The 23,276-nt window shown below is 44.7% G+C and overlaps 1 protein-coding gene across 9 annotated transcripts in view; it reads right to left on the minus strand.

Moving 5' to 3' along the window:
• The window catches only part of chb (CLIP-associating protein), a 689,317-nt gene that overhangs the window by 659,326 nt on the left and 6,715 nt on the right, over positions 1-23,276 (minus strand). For all 9 annotated transcript variants that reach the window (XM_076191887.1, XM_076191885.1, XM_076191884.1 and 6 more), the window contains exon 2: positions 16,478-16,890. In XM_076191887.1, the coding sequence (XP_076048002.1) occupies positions 16,478-16,654 (177 nt within the window). In that variant the 5' untranslated portion in view covers positions 16,655-16,890. The remainder of the gene's footprint in view (positions 1-16,477; positions 16,891-23,276) is intronic.

Raw genomic sequence — 23,276 nt, forward strand, 5'->3', positions numbered from 1 at the left:
ATGCATGTGTTCTTACCGATTGTACACTGCACGGCGTTTTATCACTACAGTTTCGCTTTTTATCAAGATGTTCCTTAATCAGCATGATGTAAATAATTAAATAAAAATACAATAACCATTTTTCAAACTGTCTTGTATTCTAGGCAAGCAAGGTGATTTCTAGCAACTTGTTCATCCAGTTGCCCAAGGCCTGATTTCGGAACCTGGACTTATTTTACTATCAATTTTCTTTTGTAGTCCAACTGTCCCTCCGTTCCACTAGCCTCCCTTAATTTGTCCTTTACCAAAGCCTTTACGACTTCACCTCTTCGGACCTGTATTGTCCCCAAGGATAGAAGCGCCGATGACAAAATACAAGTCCTAGTTATCTACAGAGTTGCTGACCTTAATACATTTCCACCAAAAATAACATTAATTCCACAGTTGTTTGTTTTTCCTCGTATGCTTAAAGTCAACTTTCAGACTCGCCATTCATTTTTACGGTGTGTGTGTGTGTGTGTGTGTGTGTGTGTGTGTGTGTGTGTGTGTGTGTGTGTGTGTGTGTGTGTGTACGTGTGACTGCAACAATTGTACTGTCGCTATTAATTGTTGTAAAGTGCTGTTATTGACAACTTTGCTTGCCCAACCCGAAGTATTGCTTTATAGCATATTGAGAGGAAAGGTGACAAAGCTTCCAGGAAAGAAAGGAGGAATGCAGATGGAACATGCAGGAACTAAGTGATTTTTTTTGTTTGTTAATATAGCCGGTACTTTGTTCCGGGGCCGAAGGGGAAAGGAGGGCCCATCAGCAACCACGCATTATTCATTCCCCCTCGAGGGCAAGTAGTTTCTACAGTACAATACTAACCCCAGCCCGACATCCATCCACATACACAAACAGCACTATTTTTATCACACCACACTTCTTTTCATTAATGCTTATAATTATTGTAGGCCTAGTTGTATTTAATGGACAATAAATTCTCAATTTTGAGAAACATCTGTTTGCCTTGAGGCCGCAAAGGGGTTTGTGTACCGCCTTGTAAAAATTCTCTTGGAGGGCCTGAGACAGTTTCAATGTTTCGACACCAAGTTGGTGTACACGTAAGAAAGAAATCACATGGAAGAATAAAAGACAAGTTTGCAGGAATGGTGTGACAAAGAACGTCATACCCGAAGTCTTAAAACCCACGGACGAAGTTGGGAGAGACCTTTGTTCAGCAGTGGACTTCAAATGGCCGATGACTCACAATCAGGATGTAAAACTCTGGTGCTGCGGCGGCACCGTACCCAAGCGGGTGCCATGCGGCATGAGTGTGTGCCCCTGAAATCCTCACCCCCCCCGCCCTTTCTCGCCTCCGTGTGGGCGTAAATATGCATGGGCGCCGCCGCCAGCGCTTAACTGTCTCGGGTCCGGGGCAGGTTACCATCAAGGCGACCCGGAAGCATCCTTGAGAGCCGGGTACCTGTATGGGGACCCCCGCAGCAGGTACCTGCAAGGGTACCAATAGGGCACCAGGCGCCGACGCGTGTTCACGCAATACTATCGAGCGTGTGTCGGCAACATGTGCATCTCACCAACGAACAGCCTGACAACTTGTCTGGAAAAGGAATGTCCCTGATCTGATTTCTAACAGTTTCAGGGTTAAGACTGACTGCTGCAGTGCCATCCCACCTTTCAAATTTATTTTCAACAAATCACTGCATATATAATTCGAAAGTTGGGATTCCAACACTAAAGCTCTAGAAGTCGCTAAAGTTCTGAGGTTCCAGTCCGATCCCTGTTGGCTTCCTTGGTTTCAGTCATGTTCGTGCGAGTTGTGCATTCACTGCCTCATCTATGTTGCTAGCAAGTTTGCAGCAGTGTTGCAAACAAGCACGACAGCGAATGACGCCAACATAAGGACAAAACTAGAGGAAAAGCCGTCCTCCACCCTATACAAGTCGGGACGCACCTGGTGCATCATTTCGCCCGGGGACATGCTGGCGACACATGTGGATCATGGATCCGCCCGAAGACACACACACCCTCCGCGTCGGCCACGCTCGTCGCAAAGGCGGATCTGGTTTTCCCATCTCGGGTTCTCCACCCCTCCGTCGCCAGGGGTAGCACGGCGCCAACGGGGAGAAGGGGTAAGGGGGGAAGGAGGAAGGGAGGAAAATGTAAGGCCTACGCCACTCAGACGTTCTCTAACTCCCTACCTCTCCTCCACCACCGCCACTGTAAAGTGAACCTGGATTTGAGGACGGAGCGCCAGAGGGCGAGGCATAAGTGTGGTTCAGATACCAATCACCCACTCAAACCATTCATTCCTGTGTCCATATATATATATATACATACATACATACATATATATATATATATATATATATATATATATATATATATATACACATATACACACACACAAAGATATCCTCCTTGTTCACACCTGGTTCGGCGGAGGGGAGTTTTAACTAACGGGGGTGGGGGGCATGCCCCTCTACCTTCCACCACCTCTTTTAAGTCTCTACTTCTGGTGTCGTCTTTAATCACCTCCACATCTTTCCGAAACCGTATCACTCCATCTCGTTTCGTGTCTCGCTCCGCTCTCCCATCCCCTCCCGTGCCCCTACTCCCCGATCTTCGACGATGTGACAGCCACATTAACCTTCTGCGGCTTTCTCGAACCATAATAGTTGCCATCTGCACCTCTGCTCGCCTAAACGACTGATAGGTTGCGTTCTAACTTTAATTTTCCTCGTGATACGATGTTGAACTGTGTACACATGCACACACATGCAGAAAGCATACGTAAAAAGTGTATACGTATATTCTATATATTCATGTACATATATGCAATATCATTGGGCCCGCGTAGAGGATATAAACCGATTCAGTTTTATGTAGGCAGTATTTATTTTTTCGGGGGATGGGGAATTTCAGTGACACCCCTATGGAGCAGAGTCACGCAGCGTTTTTTTATGTCTGGCAACTATTCTCTATTCAGAAACAGAATAACCATAATTTTTAGCTCCTACTATGCCTCATTTCTACTGTCCTCCTTAAATCTCTTGACCACATCTTTGACTCCACCTCTTCATGATACTGTCCCCAGGGTTGGATACGCTGTTTATCACCAACCAAAAACAATATAAGTATATTATACCACACCAATCCCCGTTCAGTGCAGGTGCACCTACAAACAGATAATTGGAGTCATCAGTGCCTATATTCGGCTGTGGCGTGTAGGAAGACGGCGCTGCCTACAGCAACAGTAGGAAGGCAAAGCGGACGGCTATCTCCACCGGAGCAGGAGGAGGAGGAGGAGGAGAAGAAGAAAAAAAATCGCGGGCGCCGATGTCGAGACCTCATCTCACCCGTCACCCGGATTTCCGGCGCCGGAAGGCACCACGGCGACCCAGACGGCGTCAGCCTCGTCTCATCCCGCCAGTGGGTGAAGCCATGCGGCCTTCTGTCTTCGAATAATTATGTATCCACAATTGTTATAGAAAACACGAACACACACCAACATAAATAAAGACTTATCGATGGAGGCACAGTGAGGAGACCCTACGAACAGTTCTTAACCTGTATAATATAATGACATAAACGCACGTACACATACTTTCGCATAAACACTAAGATGTTCAAGTGTCGTATATGAAACGAACGCGTATCATAGATTGCATGATGAAACAAGCAACCAAAACTAGCGAGTACAAGTATTTTTGTTACATGGGCGTATCTACACTACAGCCTGACACCCGATGCAGGGTCATTCTATTACTTTATATTACAGCGATGTCAGATTGAGAACTACTTTTGTGGGAAATAAGGTTTGGTAAGGCCAAGCTAGGTCAAGTAAAATTTGGCTGTATCTGAGATGAGTCGATGAATTTGGTATCTAAATTTTACTTGCAAGTCGAATGACCATGTTCTAGCTCCAGTACATAAGACTTTGTTATGAGACTAATCAGTAATTATCTATTCCCTTTTGTAAGAACGGGTTTGGTTAGGCTAGGCGGGGTCATGGTATCCATTCTGGAGTAAAATTTCAAGGGCAACCGATGAGTCACAATTTTAACCTCAACTTCATGAACAGGTCTGACACTCACTGAATGATAATAAGCGACAACACGTGTGTTCGGGGTCGCCATCCTAGCTTTAGTTGGGAAAATCGACCCCCACCCCCTCCGGTCGATACTGCAGTCAATACTCCCTTCCCTGCACCGACAGAAACCCGTACCAGCCACGGGTCGATACCCACATTCACTTCACTCACACACAGGTGTTGTTCGAGTGGGACTCTAGGGTGGTGCAGCTGAAGTACGCGAGTTTGGTTTGACGAGTGACGGAGACGGCAGCTGTGGTGGTAGTGGTGGTAACTGTGATGACCCGACTGGTTATTGTTACTGTATCTGTTGAAGTGATGGTGAAATATTTCTACTATATATTGTATACCCACACAAACACACATACACACACATACATAATATTTGCTGCTTAGTTAACACACATCTAATTATAGTATAGGGTATTTCCTTGTATAAAAAGACAAACACACCTATTTCTTTAATATTGAAAGTCGTAGAGGTCCAGTACATTCGAAGACACGACACAAATTTTACACAATGCCTTTCCACGTGCAGGAAGGTGGAGCCTCTTGAGTGACGTCACGCCACCCTACCCTCGGGTCAGAAATTATTGAACGTCTTGGAGGGCTCAGTGACGTCGGTGGCTTCCGTTTTTTTTTTTTTTTTTTTAACTATATTTATTTCTTTAAGAGCTCATGAATATGGCGGACCCAGAGGGTGGGCGTTGCTGGCATGGAACAAATTGACGGAGGTAGGAACACCTGAGGGCAGCAGCAGGAAAGGGCCTCACGGGGTCATAGCTACAGGATTATGAGAGTGCGTGCTGAAGCGAGTGAGAACTCCCTTTGTACACAACGACGCAGAGCTGCGTTCAAACCCAACAGATACCAGCATGTACTGGAAGTCCAAATACACTGGGCAAAGTTAACGAGTTCTGCCGCAGTTAGGCACCTCCTGACTTGGAGAAGGCGGAAGAGGAGAAAAGGAGAGGAGGAAGAGGAAGGCAGGAGGAAGGAGGAAGACGGGGGGGAGGTAGGTGGAAAAGAAAAGGGCACTGGAGGAGAGGAAGGAGGTCGGGGGAGAAGGACAAGAGGAGAGGAAGGAGGTAGGGGGAGAAGGACAAGAGGAGAGGAAGAAGAGGATGAGGAGTAGGATGAGGAGGAAAGAGGATGTCATAAGCAAGAGGTGAAAAAATTAAACTGAAAAAGAAAGATAAATAATGAAAGGGAAATGGACAATAATAAAGCACGAAGAGAAAGAGGAAGAGCGCCATCATCATTACGGGTTATTTCTGGGTTACGAAACAATGCCCAGTGCCACGGCACACACACACACTGGTAGCTACACCCAGGTGATCTTCGACGTGAAAACCCGCCGAAGTCCTAAATCTCAACGACCAAACCAACCCCCGGACCTCCTCCGAGTAGTTTCATCCCGAGTATTGGTTAACACGAGTATCACGCCCCGTGTGCTTGCGACCGCGACCCGCACCAAGCAGTGCACTGCGATACCGCCCACCCGTTCTTCTGCGTCGCCGCCGCCGTCTACGACGTCGTCACGGTCTGCTGGCGCGAATAGACGAGTTTGTTAGGTTTTCCCTGAGGCGAGACGACGACGCCACCGCCGCCGTCTCTCACGCTTTCTTTATCTCGATACAACCATTTGCGTCAAGGTCGATGCACATTCGTTATGTCAGTGTTCACGTCACAAGTATACGCTTAGTTGGATGTTGCGGTTCACGTGAAGGTCGAGTCGCAGTACTCGTTACGTTACGTCACGTCATGTCACGGATCGTCACCGTTCCGTCGAAAATTTCTAAAACGTCTAAGAATGAAACTGTTCACATCGTGACGATGAACAATGTTTGACGTGACAGAAGTCGTGACGGGATGCGCAATGTGCGTATCCCTTGGAACACCTCCGCTGGCGATTGGCTGCCACAGAGATGAATGAAACAGCTTGGCCAAAGCCGGGATGGTAGGTAAAAGTGGCAACGGGTATGGAAAGGGTTTTGTCGCTACCGAGAGAACAAGTACCACGAACATAGAGAAAAACGTCACCCATTATAGTGGGGGCAATTACGTTGTGCCAAACGGGTTAATTCATTGCATGAGCGTGAGAGCGAGAGAGAGCAAGAGCATTACATCCCATGGGTACGGATTGGACCCCTTCGAGGTCTTTCCACTGGCCAACACCGGACGATTCCCTTCAGCCAAGAAGAACTTGATCTGGGAGGTAAGGATATAAACAAGGTAAGAGACAAGACCTGGTCTTTGCCCTGTACACATCTTCAGAGCCACAGGTCCTACAGCTCCGCCCAGCCACCAAGGTCACTGGGGGTGGGGGAACGTAAGAAAGAGGGGGGGGGTTTTGATAAGCAAAGCGACAACTGTCGCAGACGGTGCGTCGTCGTACCCCAAACGTGGCAGGAGACCGCGGTTGGTCAACAGGGCGGAAATCCTCCCCCCTCTCCCTGCCAACACCAAATCCCCTTCCACTTGTATATTTGGGTAGGGTGAGGCAACTGATCTAGGTGGAGGATGAGGATGAAAAGGAGGAGGAGGTAGGAGCCCACAGGTGGGATCAAACCCTCTACGTCCCTTGACTCTTGTATTTAATCTGGCTGGCGGTAGCAGACCTAGTTACTCGCTCATCCGAGAGCTAACCATCTTGTTACTGGGCTAAGCTAAACCCACCTTGACGAACCCCGTGACTTCGATACCTGTCTCATATCTAATTATTCCGGCGGCGACTCAGCAACCCTGGCTATTCATCTGGAAGAACCCGAAGAAATGTCGCTCCAGGGGCGAAAAATACAGCCTGCTGGTAGCCACAATAAAATATATAAATTCTCCTACTGGCAGGTAGTGAGTATAAATTACGGTGGTGCAATCCGCCAAGTCCACTCCCTTGCACAACCACTGCCTTCATATCTGTATGCGGCATCTTTTTCAATACACTGAGGTCTGTATACCTATAGGGTGTCCAGAGGTCCAGGCCGTCATTAAGACTACCCCATATACATATGTATGAGAAGTCCCCCTTACCGCCACCAGGAGGACGTGCCAGCTAACAGTGGACTCATGCACTTGTTGAACTTTTGTCTCATCTTTCGTGCAAAACCTGTTTGATATGGGCGACCCTGGAAAAGACTTTCGTCTCTTAATCGACGGAGGTATTGTTGTCATTATAAACCCGAGGCTTCCCACGAACATAAAGGTGTCAGTTCTCGGGAAGCGCTTGCCAGGATCTCAACCATGACCTTATGTCAACAAATACAAACTTATACGAACTGCGATGTCAAGACTAACCAGAGTGACGGGTTTAAACACAACGCAATTGTCGAGGTTCTGAAAAGTCCGTCGATAAAAAACACCACAACGACAAAGAGAAAATAAAAATGTGAGGAGCATCAGGAAGCGCGTAGCTGCGGTCAAAGCCGTTACTTTTGCCCTATTATGCGCTTTGGGGAATGTTGGGGTAGGTAGCACTCACTGCTGGGAATTGGAAAGGAGTGCAGGACTCGAACCCACAAATACGAGACCAGCACGCTTCCAATCACGGCACAAGCGATCATGTATACAACGAACCTTTTATCCCAACTAAAACATACTCCGAGCTTCCTGGTCCGTATTGAGGGCGTCCGACAGTTCTAAGGTCAGCAGACGCCTTCACGCCAATAAGGAGCAGATGATGAACAGTATCTCCGTAATGCCAGTGTCACACTATGCAGGGGCGCCAGACGCGGTCAAAGTTCAATTAACGTCGTTATATCAATAACTTGATATAACGACGACCACTATCCCCCCATGGTTAAAATACTCTCATAACCTTTCGATTCTAATCATCTAATGGCTCATAATAAGGGAGACTTTGCTATGGCCAACAATAAGCCGCAACGGCGGCGCCGGACAGTGTGACACCGGCCTAATATTGTTCTACACGAGGTGACTTATCGGTCCATGCTACCACTTCATCATTGCGAAAACAAGTTCCGTCACAAGACATCCTCGAGCTGCCTCTACTGAGCCCCGAGATGTGCCGATCACGCGCCCAGCACATGATCCAAGACCTTGGTGAGCCACACATGAATACAAAACCAGGTATAACTAAAGAATCAGCGACAGGATTCTACGAGCGTAGCTCCTTTCCTGTCTACTGTAATTAGGTAAACATGATACCCACAAATTTAATCATATCCTAATTATAGTATAGACACAACCAAACATAAATGCATAAACTGACACATCCATCGAGTAAAGCCCCTTTATTCAAAGATAAAAACGAAAACCAGTAAACATACAATGAACACATACACACCTGCGGCACTTAGCACACACCTGGTCGCCATTTCACCCCGCGTCTGCCCACACAGTCGAATAAAATCGTAACACAAAAACCAAAATAAACCCTACCCCACACACCATCTTGGAACCAAACACCTACAGAGACGCCTACCCTAGTCTGCCATTCATACGAGCAAAATCGCCCAGTACTGGTCAGAAATATATATGTCAACAAAAAACTTCGCCCAAGCCTTCTCCTGCCCACCCGACTTCTCCCACGGGTCGTGTTACACACGCGGCCACAGTGGCACCAACTCCCAACGCTGGGAAGGGTGGGGGGGCACCCTTCCCCAACCACAGACAATAATTAAGACCACACTGGATGACACTTTCCCTCGAATCCTGTCACCAGACTACTTTATTCACCTCCGCGGCACCCCATCACGATCCCATCATTACACAGATCAGATGGATAAAATAGAACACGAAAAATGACGCTCGATGAGGATGAGTTGCCACGGAGATGCATAAAAGGGCACCCAGTACGTACGAAGGATGTCCAAACCAGAGACACAATCCTAAGAGAAGCACCAATGGCACACAACAGGAGGTGCTGAGTGCCGCCCCCACCTTTGCTCTATGCATAATTGGGGTAAGTAACATTCACTGCTGGGAATCGGAGAGAAGTGCGGGACTCGAACCCGCGACTAGGGATGTGCGAGGTCCATCCGCCTGCGAATGCACCATCAGCGTAGACAGACATCGAGCTCATTGCACAAGGAAACTCCTCCCACAGGCATGTTGCCCACAACTGTGCAGTAGAGACAAGCGAATGTGCACTCGTTGAATCAGACACGCACGGAGACGGGGGAGGTGCATCAATGGAGGTGTCACGGAATGGAGGAGGTCAGTGCAACGGGGTCAACGCGGAAAAATATATCATTTACCTACAGTACAGCTACGTCAAATGGAACAATCTGAGAAGAGGTCTGTGCATAATGTGCTCGCATTAAAAATGAAACAAGGGATCAGGTTGGGGAAAATAAAGCGCTTAAAGTTCGGGGTATTTCGAGAATAAACTGACTTAGATACGCTTGCAAACGCGCACACGCACATCATATGTACACGCGCGAACACGCATGCGAGCGCGCGCGAGCGCACACACACACACACACACAATCTCGGTGGCGCGGTTGGTAGAGTCCCCGGCTGTCACTACGGCCCAGGACTGAAATAATTTCAGTATTGTTGCGCTTCGAGTCGTTACTCCAACTCGTGGGCGGGGAGTTGGGTGTGTGTGTGTGCGTGCAAGGTCACAGCATTACCCATAGATCGGTCATACGAGCTCTGAGCTCTCTTCCAGGAGGGAAATAGCTGTTGATCATGAGTCCAGCACGTGATCCAAAGACCAAGGTGAGTAGACACACACACACAAACACACCGCAACGCCTGTTCTTGGCCCCCCAGCAACTACACCTGGTCCTCTGGCACCTCACACCTAAACCTGAACCTGCAACCGACCCCGGCTCCTGCTGCGTCTACCGGTTTTCAACGGAAATAACGAAAAAGGTGGCGGCGACGGCGGCGGAGCGAGAGGCCCGGGCGAGTGCTGCTGTGCGTGGGCGGCGGCGCTCCGACCCGACCGGTTTGGGATTGCGGCATTGTTTAAATCCCGACAGTTTAGCTAATGCACGACGCGTGCAAGGGTAAGTCCGACGTCGTCATACATACACACGCACACCACAAAGGGAGGAAAAGATGGAAAGGGAGGGAGGAAGGGAGGGTGAGAGAGGGGAGAGATAGCGAGAGGGAGGGAGAGAGAAGAGGATACTACTTCTCTACACTTATCCAGTAGTTCTGATGTGTGCACACATGTGCGTGTGTGTGTATGTGCCGGGGGTAGATGGTAATATTTTCAAACTTGGTAAGTATCCTTTTTTGATAGTTGCCACATTGGCCTTCCCGTAGGCGGATAATAATAATAATAATAATAATAATAATAATAATAATAATAATAATAAAATCATCCCCGTGCACTAACGCCACATCCAGCGTTCTACGTACTCTCTCCCCTTCATGCCCCCCCCCACTTTCTTCCCCTACGTTTTCACTTTGCCAACACCAAGCCTCAGCGACAGTTACGTCACTGTTGACGTCACAATTCGTTGTGGTTGAATAGCGTGAGCCAGTAAAGCCAATTAAATAAATTTAGCCACAATCACAATTACCTAATTATAATTACTGAACTGCCAAATCTCCCCAATTTCCACGTATACACAAGACAAAATTTGCCAAAATGCATTATTGTGTAGGACAACATTATCCCAATCTCCGGGTAACTAGTTTAGTGTGAGCCGAAGAACTTCTGGAACCACGTTTACAGAAGAGCATAAAGATGGATATATTCACACGTACAGTCATGCATACGACCCTTCATCCCTAAGGCACTGAGATGGGACTGTGTGCGCGATTCACCATGGTCTTGGACCACGTGTTGGACTTATGATCGACAGCTATTTCCCTCCCGGAAGAGAGTTGAGCTCATATGACCGATCTATGGGTAATGCTGTGACCTTACACGCGCACACACACCCAACTTCCAGCCCACGAGAATTGGAGTAACGACTCGCAGCGCAGCGATACTGAAATTATGTCAGTCCTGGGCGGGATTCGAAGCCGGACCGCCGCAGCGGCGGCCGGAATTCTACCAATGCGCCACCGAGACGCGTGTGTGTTTGCTTTAACTCGGTCACTTTCCTTATAAGGGGAAATGGGGCCTTAGCGCCTACAAACACGACTGTGCCGCCGAGGTCAGTTCACTTCAGAGAGCCAACGACATGACGTCATGGCACTTTGAGACCAATAACAGCGAATAAATCAGACGGGCAACTGCTGCAGACACCATGCACCAGTCAGGAAACTCTAAAACTCTCCTCAACCCCAAATTATCTTCCTACGTGCGGAAAGGATAACAACCCGAACAAATAAGTTATTGACTGAAAGAGGGAGTCCAGGCAGAAAGTGGAGAGGAGTTAGATAAGTTTGCACGAGGGACGAGGCAGAGGCTGGCACGGACGTGGGACTCATGGAAGAAGTCGAGGGAGGCCTCTGTCCAGCAGTGGATTTCGTTTGGCTGATAGCTTGAACTAGCACCAGCAATTCCTTGTGTTCAATTTCCAAAAGTAACCACTGCCAACGGAGTGGCCTCCGACGAAACATGAACCGCGACGGGCACATTATTGATCACAGCAGCTACGGCCGGCCAATTTCTTCGGAGCAGTGAGGGGGTCACCGCCCCGTGTGCCGCAGCACTAGACAGACGCAACGCCCCGATGGTGGAGGCTACAGTAGCCCCCCACCTTGCCCAACGGGAGCCCGCTCCAGCATGATACTTCCCTTCCAACTCGCTCCATGAATAATAGTCACCAGTCACGCTACCTACCACCTCGCCAAACTTGCACTATACTGCACCAAAGGGCCGAACCCACCCGTCACCCCCTACCACCCTAACCCACTGGTCCCCAACCTTCTTCGATCGCTATCCCAAATAACATCGTATTCTGAAACCGCGAGCTCCAAGACCCTAATATATATATATATATATAATATTTTGTCTGCACTACCGGTGACCCTAAAACTCTTCTACTGTCCTCGCAAACTGTCCCACGACCCTGAGGAGCACCATTGATCCTGAAAGGATTGTCGACAGAGGTTTTGGGAACCATTTCTACCTCCTACCCCACCCCACCCTCGCCCCCGAATTTCCTCACTGGGCTACTGGTCCATGGTGCACAAACACAGAAACACCAATAGGAATCCCGACGGCTGCCTCTGGTCATGGGTATTTCAAGAATCCGCCACTGACCTGACCTGACCTATCCATATCTGACCATGGAAACCACAGATGGCGGCAGGATCCCTAAAGATTTCAGCTGGGCATGGCACCCTAGAAGGGTATAGAACTACTCTTGTGAAACAAACGAAAAGGCAAGAGAGAAATCTGCAGGCATGACATGACACAGGAGGTCGAAATACTCGTGTAACCCGGAAGAGGCTGGGTGAGGAATTGGCAGGGGGCTTGACATTTGTTAAGCGAGCTTCGCCACAAGCACAAAACCTAACATTTCTCTATCACCTACCAATACTGCCTATATCTATAAGACAGGCAGGGCTCTTTGGCATGTGGGCCACCAGCCAAGCCGTCCACAGACTTCGGGGTTGCCCACTCGAGGGGGTTTCGCCAGAAAATGTCACATGACAGCTTCCGACTCGTTTTACACGTATCGAATTTTCGCCGTGCACCGTCCATGACACGACGTCTATGGACGCTTTCACACATGGTCAACGTCGTGACGTGTGAAAGCGTCCATAAACACCCATGGTTATTTGAGAGCACGGCGAAAAGTCGATACGTGTGAATCGAACTTACTCGACAAGAGTGATCAACGAAGGACAAAGGTGGTCGTCCTCCGAGACGGACGTCAGAGAGAATCACCTCCCTGCCACTCGTCTTCAACCTCACGTCCATGTCGAGGTGACCTGCAGGGCTGACACAGTCTTTCAACCGCCCATAATCTCTTATCAATTCCGACTGTATATTTTACTAGTTGATAATCATCCATCCGATAAAAGGACGATGTGCTACAAAGTATAATTCCAACATCAATTTGTGTGTGTGTGTGTGGGGGGGGGCATTTATTGAACTGGTATTAACAGCAAATGCAATCCAGAACAAGAACAATAGAAGGCACGCTGGTTATACCATATGGTTGTCCACCCCCATCCCCGTGTTATTTTCGACTACTTTCACACCAAGGGAAATTTGAAATAGTAAGCGTGTTCCCGCTTCCACGTGACTGTTACGCGCGTAATTTTACATCGATGAAAACGCCCATGTATCGCAAGCAGCATAGCCCGATCCAGCTAAATGGGAGCCAGTTTACCATATGGTCTGTGTCTGTATATACACAAAAATAATATATATATATATATATATATATATATATATATATATATATATATATATATATATATATATATATATCTAGGTATATAGTACACGTACTTAATATTATGATAACATGCACAGAAAACTCTTTGAAATCTATAATGATAAAATAACAAAAAGAATTGTGAAAAAACAACTGAAAGACTACACTTTTTCCCCCACCACCATTGATGAACAACTAAACAAAATATAGATGTACTGGCCTTCAACACGCTGACTTGTAAGAAACTGCACGAAACTACAAAATGCTTGCTGAACGTTATGACGTCACAACTACCTAATGCTTGAACGTTATGATGTCACAACGGCTACAATTCCAATTTTAAAAATTGAAAAATGTTCGAAATTGTAATGATTTCTCCACATTTTTTTTTACCAATTTCAATTACCTTAAATATTCACAATAGTAACATTTACAACCACGATGATAATTTTGTGGTGTCGAAGCCATTGACAGCGTTCAACCTTATCGACGACGGGGCACTGCGAGAAGAAGCAGCAGCTTCTGCCCTTGTATTGTCACGATAAAGATATGTAACAAGTACGTATTGGCCGAGATTACATTTGGCACGGAGCCTAGTCAAAGAAGTTAGGCTGGGTTGGATCAAAATGTACAGATAAATTTTCTGTGAAATACACGTCCATGACACGATCACCTAAAAATAAAGCTGAAATCCCCATGCTCTTGACTAGTTTGTCAACATGACTGGCCAACGGGATTCACGTCTATAATTGAACAATAAAGTGCGTGCTATACTTAAACCAATATTTTGAATCCAGACGAAAATGACTTAAAAAGAAAAGTGTCCTTATTTGGCTATGACGCACTTGCGATACTAAGTGCCCGACCCCTGTTCTGGTGCAAGGTGGAGATGCATTGCACGTACGTCCAAAATCCAACGCGAGAGCGACCGGGCAAGCTCTACACAGGAATCTCAATGGGCGTCACCTATGCACGCCTACAGTCCAGCCTCCCACGCCCGCTACCGCCAGCACAACGTGGCCTACATAAAGACAGGGCAAGACGCTTTCCCATGACGGCCTACGCACGGGCCACAGTGGCTGGCTCCCGTCCGAGCTCCAGGCCTGACGTCCAGACCAGTAAAAAGTGAGCTAATTTGCAGAAAATAATGTCAATTAGCATATGTGCTTATAAAACCTGAGAACATGAGTAGGGAAATAATTCTACTGATGTTGATACTAATAACAATGATAACAATAATAATGTTCATGTGAAGAACGTAGATCGTCTGACAATTGTACCTTAAGGTATGTCTGTCCTTCTGGGTGTGCGTGTATGTGTATATATATATGTGTGTGTGTGTGTGTGTGTGTGAGAGAGAGAGAGAGAGATGTTACCAGTTCCAACATTGAGAAAATGATGATCATTGGAAATATTGAGACATCTTTTTAATCCATTCAATGTAGTAAGGTTAATCAGTTTCATTGTAACACATAATGGTTTCATTCTATTGTGAAGCCCAAGACCAATTGGTACCTCCTTAATACAGACCACAGACCCACTTCAACTGTTATGTCCAAAAGAAAAGGTTAGTTGTCCCTCAGTGGCAAAGGAATTAAACATGTTAATAAATATCTTTACTACTGAAGTGGGAACCCACCAGTACACAGGCAATGTAATCAGAAGCATACAGGTATCACAACTCTTTAATTGCATGTTCAATTACTGTACTTCTCTTCAATTCCTATCAGTGACTTACTTCTCAACAGCCAAAGTGGATGTGACGAAAGCGACTGCTTTAGTCGCAGCTGTGCATCTGTTGGTAAGGTAAGTATCCCAGAGCACAAAGATATTTACATACATGTACCTATGCCACAACACTATAATCTTATCTTGAAGTTTTGGAATCCATTCCTAAAAATCTTACATTACCTAGAAAGCTGCTGACAACTAGACAACTGCCACGTTATCCAATTATGAATTTTTGTCCAGTTCAGGGGCTGCATCCCTGTGAAGAGAGATGTAACCCCCATGCCTCCTTCCTAGCATGATCAATAAAAGCAAGAAAAGTTGAGGCTAGTCCCTGAATTGCAGACAATAAGTGGCGATCCTATCAAATGGATTCAGATAATCCTTTCCCCACCTTCAAACCCCACCAGCACACTCACCACCAGGTGCAGCCTGAATTGGCCGACACTCAGTTACCAGACCAACTTTAAATGTACTTCAAATTTTGTTCACAAAAAGTCAACAACCAGTAAATGTCCTCCTGTTAAAAGCTAACATAAAAACAGACTTACACTAATACAATACAGAAACATAATGTTTCTTCTCAGAGAAATTTGTGGGAGGGCCTAATAACCCCTACCAACCACGTTGAATCTGGGCTTCCAATCAGTAAGACTAGATAATAAAAGTCTCTGACAGGGTATGTTACAAAGAATATCTAGACAAATTAAGAATAGATTCTGTGTTGCATAGCAGTGAATACATAATCAACAATGAAATAATATCTAAGCAAGACAAAAAACAGAAAAGGAGGGGTGCATGAAAACTAAGAGATAGTAGTTCAGTTTTCACAGGCACAGTTACCAAAAGAATTATTTAGTGCAGCATACTGACATCCCAAGCATGCAAGAGAAACATGAAATATGACAAAATCACACATTACATCAACAAATCTCCATTTTTTTTTGTCATTGCATGAATGCATAACCTGATCCCATGGCCACTTATTACACAAATATATTAGTTATCTACCTACATACTAAAAGGCTCCTTCCCCTTATAAGAGAGGTTGTCAGCCAAGGCATGCACCCACCCCAACCTCTCTGTTTCCCTTTTAGCTCCTTGTGGATGAAGGGTCATCTCTGTCCTTTACTCACTGCCTCCACATCAGGGCCCCACCACTTCATTTACATGGCAACCCTCTCCCCCCCAGTCCTATTATATAAATTTTGAAAAGATTACGAGAAATCCCTTGGGATTGTGTCAGTTTATTAGTTTGCCCTACCAGGGGTTTCCCACTTCTCACTGTGTGGCAGTGGGATGGTGAGTTTGGTGAGCTTACCAGCAATAGAAATGAGCTAAGCAACCTCTCCCTATATCAATACTCATGGCCTAAGGTAAATATGATTATGGAAAAATTTGTTAAGGAAGACTTACCTTGAAGTTGCTGCTTTGAAGCCATGGCACCAGTCCATCAATGAAATGCCCTAGGTCCTCGCATTCTATACTGTTGCTTGGCTGGCTAAGGTAGGCAACTATATCTGTGCCAATGCCAAGCTTCTTCCTTGTGTCTGTTGTGCTCAACAAGGGGAGGAAAAGGTCCATTTGTGACATAGTTGCAATTATTTAAAAACACTGAACCACCCGAGACAAAATATATGGTGATAAGAGTCTGCACAACACAACACAGGCCTTCGGTATACGGCAATTTCCTGCACCTCAACACAGCACACAACCACACCACTCACTCGCGCCTTAAACACAAAACCTCCGTGCCACAAGGGCAAAGCTCCTCTGCCCTGCCACTGGGCGTCTTGCACTTCAGTCTTATCTACGATCCACTAAACAACCTGCAAAGACATAAGTTATTGTATCAAATGAACAATACTGTACCATCAAAATATTTGTATAAATATAGCAAAAACATTAAAGCAAATAACATCCTATCAACTTAATACTAGTGTATTTCTCTATTTATAACTTACAACCAGATTTAATTATTAGTTATAACTTAGGGAGTTTTTCTTTAAACCAAATACCATGGGACCAATAACAGTACTAGTACTTGAAACCTTAAAAATTACTATTTAATTGATTAATATATTTATCAATTAAAAACAAGCAAAATAGCATTATACATTAACAACCTAATCTGAAATTTAAATATTGACAACAAAAATGAGGCATGTGATACCTTAATCAATGTTTCTGACCATGCTAAGTTGCTGGTAAGTTGAGATTTGCCAACTGGGGCACAATATTCAAAAATTTCTTTAATGGTGAGTAAAGGTCTATTTTACTAGAATGTTATAAAAATTTATTATAACATCTAAATATTAATTATCTAGTAATGGTGTATAACATTCATTTACATCATAAAAGAATATAAAAGAGTTAAAACAAGTTTTGCATTATTAAAAAGAGTATTGCACACAACCACACCACTCACTCACGCCTTAAACCCATGGCAACCCTGTGGACCAGAACCAAAACATATTTTTGTCTATGATAGAGGAAATCTCTATTCACAGAAATTATGCTACTTTATTATACTGTGACTATCCCTGTTATGCTGTCCCCCCACTCTTAGTGGCCTGTACAACTTTTTTGAATATTTCCTTTTTTGCCGAACCCTGTAGTAGGGGAGAAAGAATACTGGCACCAAGAACTCCCACTTGGGTCAAAAACAGGATGGGGACATTCCTAAAAAAAAATATCAAAAGGTATAACAGGGTATGGAAGGAGTTTTACAACCAGAACTCCTAGGTTTGAGTCTTTTAATGTGTGTGGATGTAGTACAGATGAGAATAAAATAGAAGATGTGTTGGCATTGAGTGAAACTAAGTTGAAAGGGAAAGACAAGGTTGGGAGTGTGGTTGGGAGGGTGTCAGGAGTGAAGAAAGGAGGAGGGAGAGAGGGGGTGGCTATACTAGTAAGTGAAGAGATAGGTAGGTATGTGATGGAGTGGAAGGAGGTTTCTTCAAGGGTAATGTGGATGAATGCAAAACTGGGAAGGGAAATATGGGTCTTTGTAAGAGCATATGGGCCTGGTAGTGAGAAGACTAGATGAAAGAGAGGCATTTTGGACAGATTTAAATGAGTGCATATAGGGTTTAGGGAAAAATGGCAATGTAGCGGTTTTGTGAGATCTCAATGCTAGAGTAGGAGACAAACCAATAGAGAGAGTGGTTGGAAGTGCAGAGTTCCAGGAAAAAATTGTAGTGAAGAGATGATGGTGATGATAGAAAATACAGTGTTTAGGAAGAAAGTCAAGCGTAAATACACATGTGAGAAGGTGACAGATGGGAGGTAGACAGGGCTTTAATGGTGTATATAGTGGTAACCAGGAGAATAGTAGGAAGTGCATGTTCTAAGGGGAGAGAGTGGGGGAATATCAGATCATTTTTTGGTGGAAGGTAAGTTGAGAGTGGAGGATATATGGAGAAGAGGAATAGGACAGAAGGTAAGGAAGTGCTAAGAGTAAACTGTTTAGATGAGAAAGAAAATGAGTACAAGAAAAAGCTGAAAGAAGAGTGGGAGGGAGTGAAGGATAGAGTAGAACTAGAAGTGGAATAGGAATGGGGATGTTTCAAGTCACAAGGTGTGCAAAATGGTGTGTAGAACAGGGAGGATGAGAGGAAATAGAAGAAAGAGTAGTGAGTGGTGGGATGATGAAGCAAAGGGGGTTGTAGAAGAGAAGAAATGAGCATTCACAGGTTGGTTATAGAATAGGATCAGAGAATCATATGAGAGGTACAAAGAAAAAGAGAAGTAAAGCATAAGATAAAGGAAACAAAGATGAGAGCAGATGTGAAATGGGGTAAGAGAATGACAGAACATTTTAGATGGGTGTATATATATATATGAGAGGAAGAGAAGCAAATCAAATAGAGAAGAAAAGGCAAACTGGCAGATGGTGAGATGGTAATGAAAGAGATAGCAGTAAGAGGAAGATGGGCAGCATATTTTGAGGAGTTCTTAAATGTGAAGGAGGATAGGGAAAGAAAGGTAGTAGCAGTGGTAAACACTATGAAAATGAGTGATGAATGAGGAAAATGGAGGAGAAATAAGGAAAGATGAGGTGAAAGCAGATAAGGCACCTTGGTTGGATTCGTATCATGCAGTGTCTAAAAAAAAGGAGGTACAGTGATGGTGGACTGGTTGGTGAGGTTGTTCAGTGTTTGTCTGAAAGAGGGTGAGTGCTGGGGGACTGGAGCAGTGCCTTTATAGTTCCACTTAGAAGGGAAAAGGGGACAAATGTGAGTGTAGTAGTTTCAGAGGGATCAGTTTGTTGAGTGTAATTTGGAAGGCTAATGGGAGGGTCTTGATTGAGAGGATTAGAAGAGGAAGAGTAATTGTTGAGGAAAAGTGCAGGTTTAGGACAAGTAGGGGTTGCATGGATCAGATTTTTTGTGGTAAGGCAGATATGTGAAAGCTTTAGGAAAAGGTAAGGATGATTTTTGGGCCTTTATGGATTTAGAAAAGGCTTACGATAGGGTAGACAGGAAGGCAATGTGGGAGGTATTACAGATATATGGGATATGGGGAAACCTGTCAAGAGCAGCCAAGAGTTTTTACATGAGTAATAAGAGCCTGTGTTAGAATTAGAAATGAAGAGAATGAGTGGTCTGATGTAAAGGTGGGACTTTGCCAGGGATTTGTTATGTCACCTTGATTGTTCTATTTATACATGGATGGGGTGGTGTAAGAGGTAAATGCAAGGGTAAAGGGCTGGGAATTGGAGATGGTTAAAGAAAATGAAGAAAAGCAAGAGATAAACCGAATGTTGTTTGCTGACAACACTGCACTTGTGGCGTGCAAAAGAAGAAAGTTGAAGATAAATGTGGTTAGAAGTAAGGTGATGAAATGTACAAGGGGAGAGGATGGCAGCAAATTGGAAGCGAGTATTAACTACTTTGGTACGATGACAGCTACATAGGCATCATGAGGTACGAGTGGGTACATAAAGATGCCAGTATCAGTGTCTTGATTATTTATATTTTTTTTGTAGTTGTACATCAGTTATCCCTATATTCTGTGAACTGGTTTGATCACATTTTCTGTGTTTATTATCACTCACAGTAAAAGAGAATGAGTAATACAGCAGTGACTTTATACTTCATAATGTCAGTAGTGTGATGCAAATTACATATGGCAGCCGATGCTGCACGCGAGAATGTGAGTCATACTGAAGTGGTTAAGGGTCAAAGACTGGAAGAAGTGAATGGCTTTAGATAATTGGGGGCAAATATGGTGGGGAAGGGAGGAGCGGAGTTGGAGATAGAATGTAGATTGAGAGAAGCAAGTAAATGCTTAGAGGGATTCAAAGTTAATGAGAAACAGACAATTGGGAATGGATGGTAAGTGGAGATTGTACGGAGTGATTGTGCCGACAGCACTGTATGGGGTATAAACATGGAACACAAGAGAGGAAGACAGGAAGAGTTTAAATGCATTTGACTTGAAATACCTGAAGTATGGTAGGGGTTACTAGGCTGGATAGAGTGAGAAATGAGGTGAGGAGGAGAGTAGGGGTGGAAAGTGAGTTGGGAGATAGGGTTGATGAAAGAGTATTGAGATGGTCTAAATACATGGAAAGAATGAAAGAAGATTAGTAAAAGGTGTGGAAGTAGGTGAAGGGAGTGAACATGAGGGGATGACCAAGGATGAGGTAAAAGGGATGGGAGTGAGGATGAAATGGGTGGGAGTGGATTTATGCCTTTGACTTTGGGTACCTCCCTTGTATGGGCAAAAAAGCTGTTGGTATATGTATGTAAAAAGGGTATTCTATGGCACTTTAAGGGCCATGTCCAATATCCATGATCATTTGCTATTTGCAAAGGGTAATGGAATCTAACCTTTGCGAATAACCAGGGGCTCACTGTCAACTGTTAGGAAATGGCAAAGATACAGGGAAGGAAGAATAAAATATAAGACAAACAGAATGGATTACCATTGAAAAATGAGATTTAAATTTGGCTAAGAACATTAAATAAAAAATTCTCTGACCAAACACTCATGAGCCATGACAACACAAGTAGATGTTATCCTATGAATCACAACTTGATAAACATAATGATGTAGTCTCAATCTGTGTCAGCTGCAAAGACATAAAATCCACAAAAATCCCAGAATAAACCAGTGTATAATTCACCGGTTATGTACCATTTATGCAACACATTCAAATAAACACAACAAATGTCTGTTCTTTATAAGACAGCAACAAACTTTCCATGAGAGCAATTTCTACAATACCCAATGAAGATGAGAGAATCAAGTCTACTAGCCAAATGATTAATTTACCATGACAATAGGAAATTCTGTCTATCTTATAACATGAGCATAATAGGACTAATGAGAGCTAGTTACACTGCAACATCAGAAAAAGCTAAACCAAGGACTCAAAAGTGGAAATTTACAAGGTCAAGCTTCTAGGAGCTGTCAAGAGTTTTTACGAGAGTAGTAGAGCATGTGTCAGGATTAAAAATGGAGAGAGTGGTTTGAGGTAAAGGTGGGACTTTGTCAGGGATGCGTTGTTGCCCTGGCTGTTCAACTTATACAAGGATGGGGTGGTGTGAGAGGTAATGCAAGGGTAGTGGATCAAGGATTGGATATGTTTAAAGAAAATGGAGAAAGGTGGGAGGTGAGCCAGCTGTTGTTTGTGGACAACAACACCATGTTTGTAGTAGGATCAGAGGACGGATTGAGGAAGTTGGTGACAGAGTTTGGGAGAGTGTGTGAAAGAAGAAAGTTGAAGATAAATGTGGGTAAAAGTAAGGTGACGAGATGTACAAAGGGTGAAAGCGGCAGCAGACTGGAAGTGAGCATTAAGGGAGAGCGACTGGAGGAAGTGGATAGTTTTAGGTACTTGGGTGCGTATGTGGCAGGAAAAGGTGGAGTGGAGGTGGAGGTAGAATGTAGATTGAGAGAAGCGAATAAATGCCTTGGTGGATTAAAAAATGTAATGAGGAATAGACATTTGGGAATGGAGGCTAAGAGGAGACTGTATGAAGGAGTGATTGTGCCAACAGCAATGTATGGGGCAGAAACATGGAACATAAGAGAGGAAGTGAGAAGGAGTTTGAATGTGTTTGAGATGAGGTGTCTGAGAAGTATGATAGGGGCTACTAGGCTGGATAGAGTGAGAAATGAGGAGGTGAGGAAGAAAACAGGGGTGGTAAGGGAGTTGGGAGATAGGGTGGATGGAAGAGTATTGGGATGGTTTGGACACATGGAAAGAATGAGTGAAGAAAGACTAGTAAAAGAGGTATGGAAGGGAGATGTGGAGGGAGTGAATATGAGGGGGTGACCTGGGATGAGATGGATGGATGTGGTGAAAGGGGCTTTGGGGAAGAGGGAAACGTCTGTTGAGGAAGGATGGGAGAGGACAGAAGACAGGGGTGAATGGAGAATGGTTGTATATGGATGATGTTGTGATGCATGAGGTGGAATGGGTGGGGGGGATCTGGGGTGAGGTAGTATGTGTGAGAAAAATTTGACACAACCCGAAGGAATTTCTCCCCATCTTCTCTTTTTCTGCATGAGGGGACAGAGAGGGGGGTTCGCTGATTTAATAAAGTGGCCTTGCTGTGGATGTGCTGTGTCTTGAGACAATGCCTCTGACCCAGGGCAGTGGACAAAATGCAGGGATGACCAGTCATCCAGGAGGTGCCAAGATAAGAGGGAGGGTAGAGGGGAGTGGAGTGTATTGGGGATGGAATGAGTGGGAATGGTTTTTATGCCTTTTTCTGTTGGGCTACCTCCCTTGTAAGGGGGAAAAAGCCTTTGGTATATGTATGTAAACATGCCAATAGTAATTGTTGCCTCAAGTTACACTAAGTGGAAAACTACCAGCCCTACACTGGCTGGCAATAATTCTTAGAATTAGATGATAATAGTAATCCTAGGAAAAATTATGGAAACTATCATAAGAGATGCTATCGAACATCATTTAGAAAGTAACTGTTTGATAAATGATAGCCAGCATGATTTCAGACAGAAACGTTCTTGCATGACTAAGTAACTCGAATTCTACAACTCATTTATTTCGAATTATGACAAAAGAAACAATATAGATTTAATATATCTACACTTTGCAAAAGCTTTTAATACTGTCCCCCATGAAAGACTACTTACTTAATTAGCTTCACACAAAATAATTGGTAGCCTATTAAGTTGGACTAGTAATTGGTTGAATGACCGAAAACAGAGTTGTTTTAAATGGAAAAACTTCTGG

Source organism: Oratosquilla oratoria, chromosome 10 (genome assembly GCF_046742065.1).
Source record: "Oratosquilla oratoria isolate Oo_2021 chromosome 10, ASM4674206v1, whole genome shotgun sequence".
NCBI lineage: Eukaryota > Metazoa > Arthropoda > Malacostraca > Stomatopoda > Squillidae > Oratosquilla > Oratosquilla oratoria.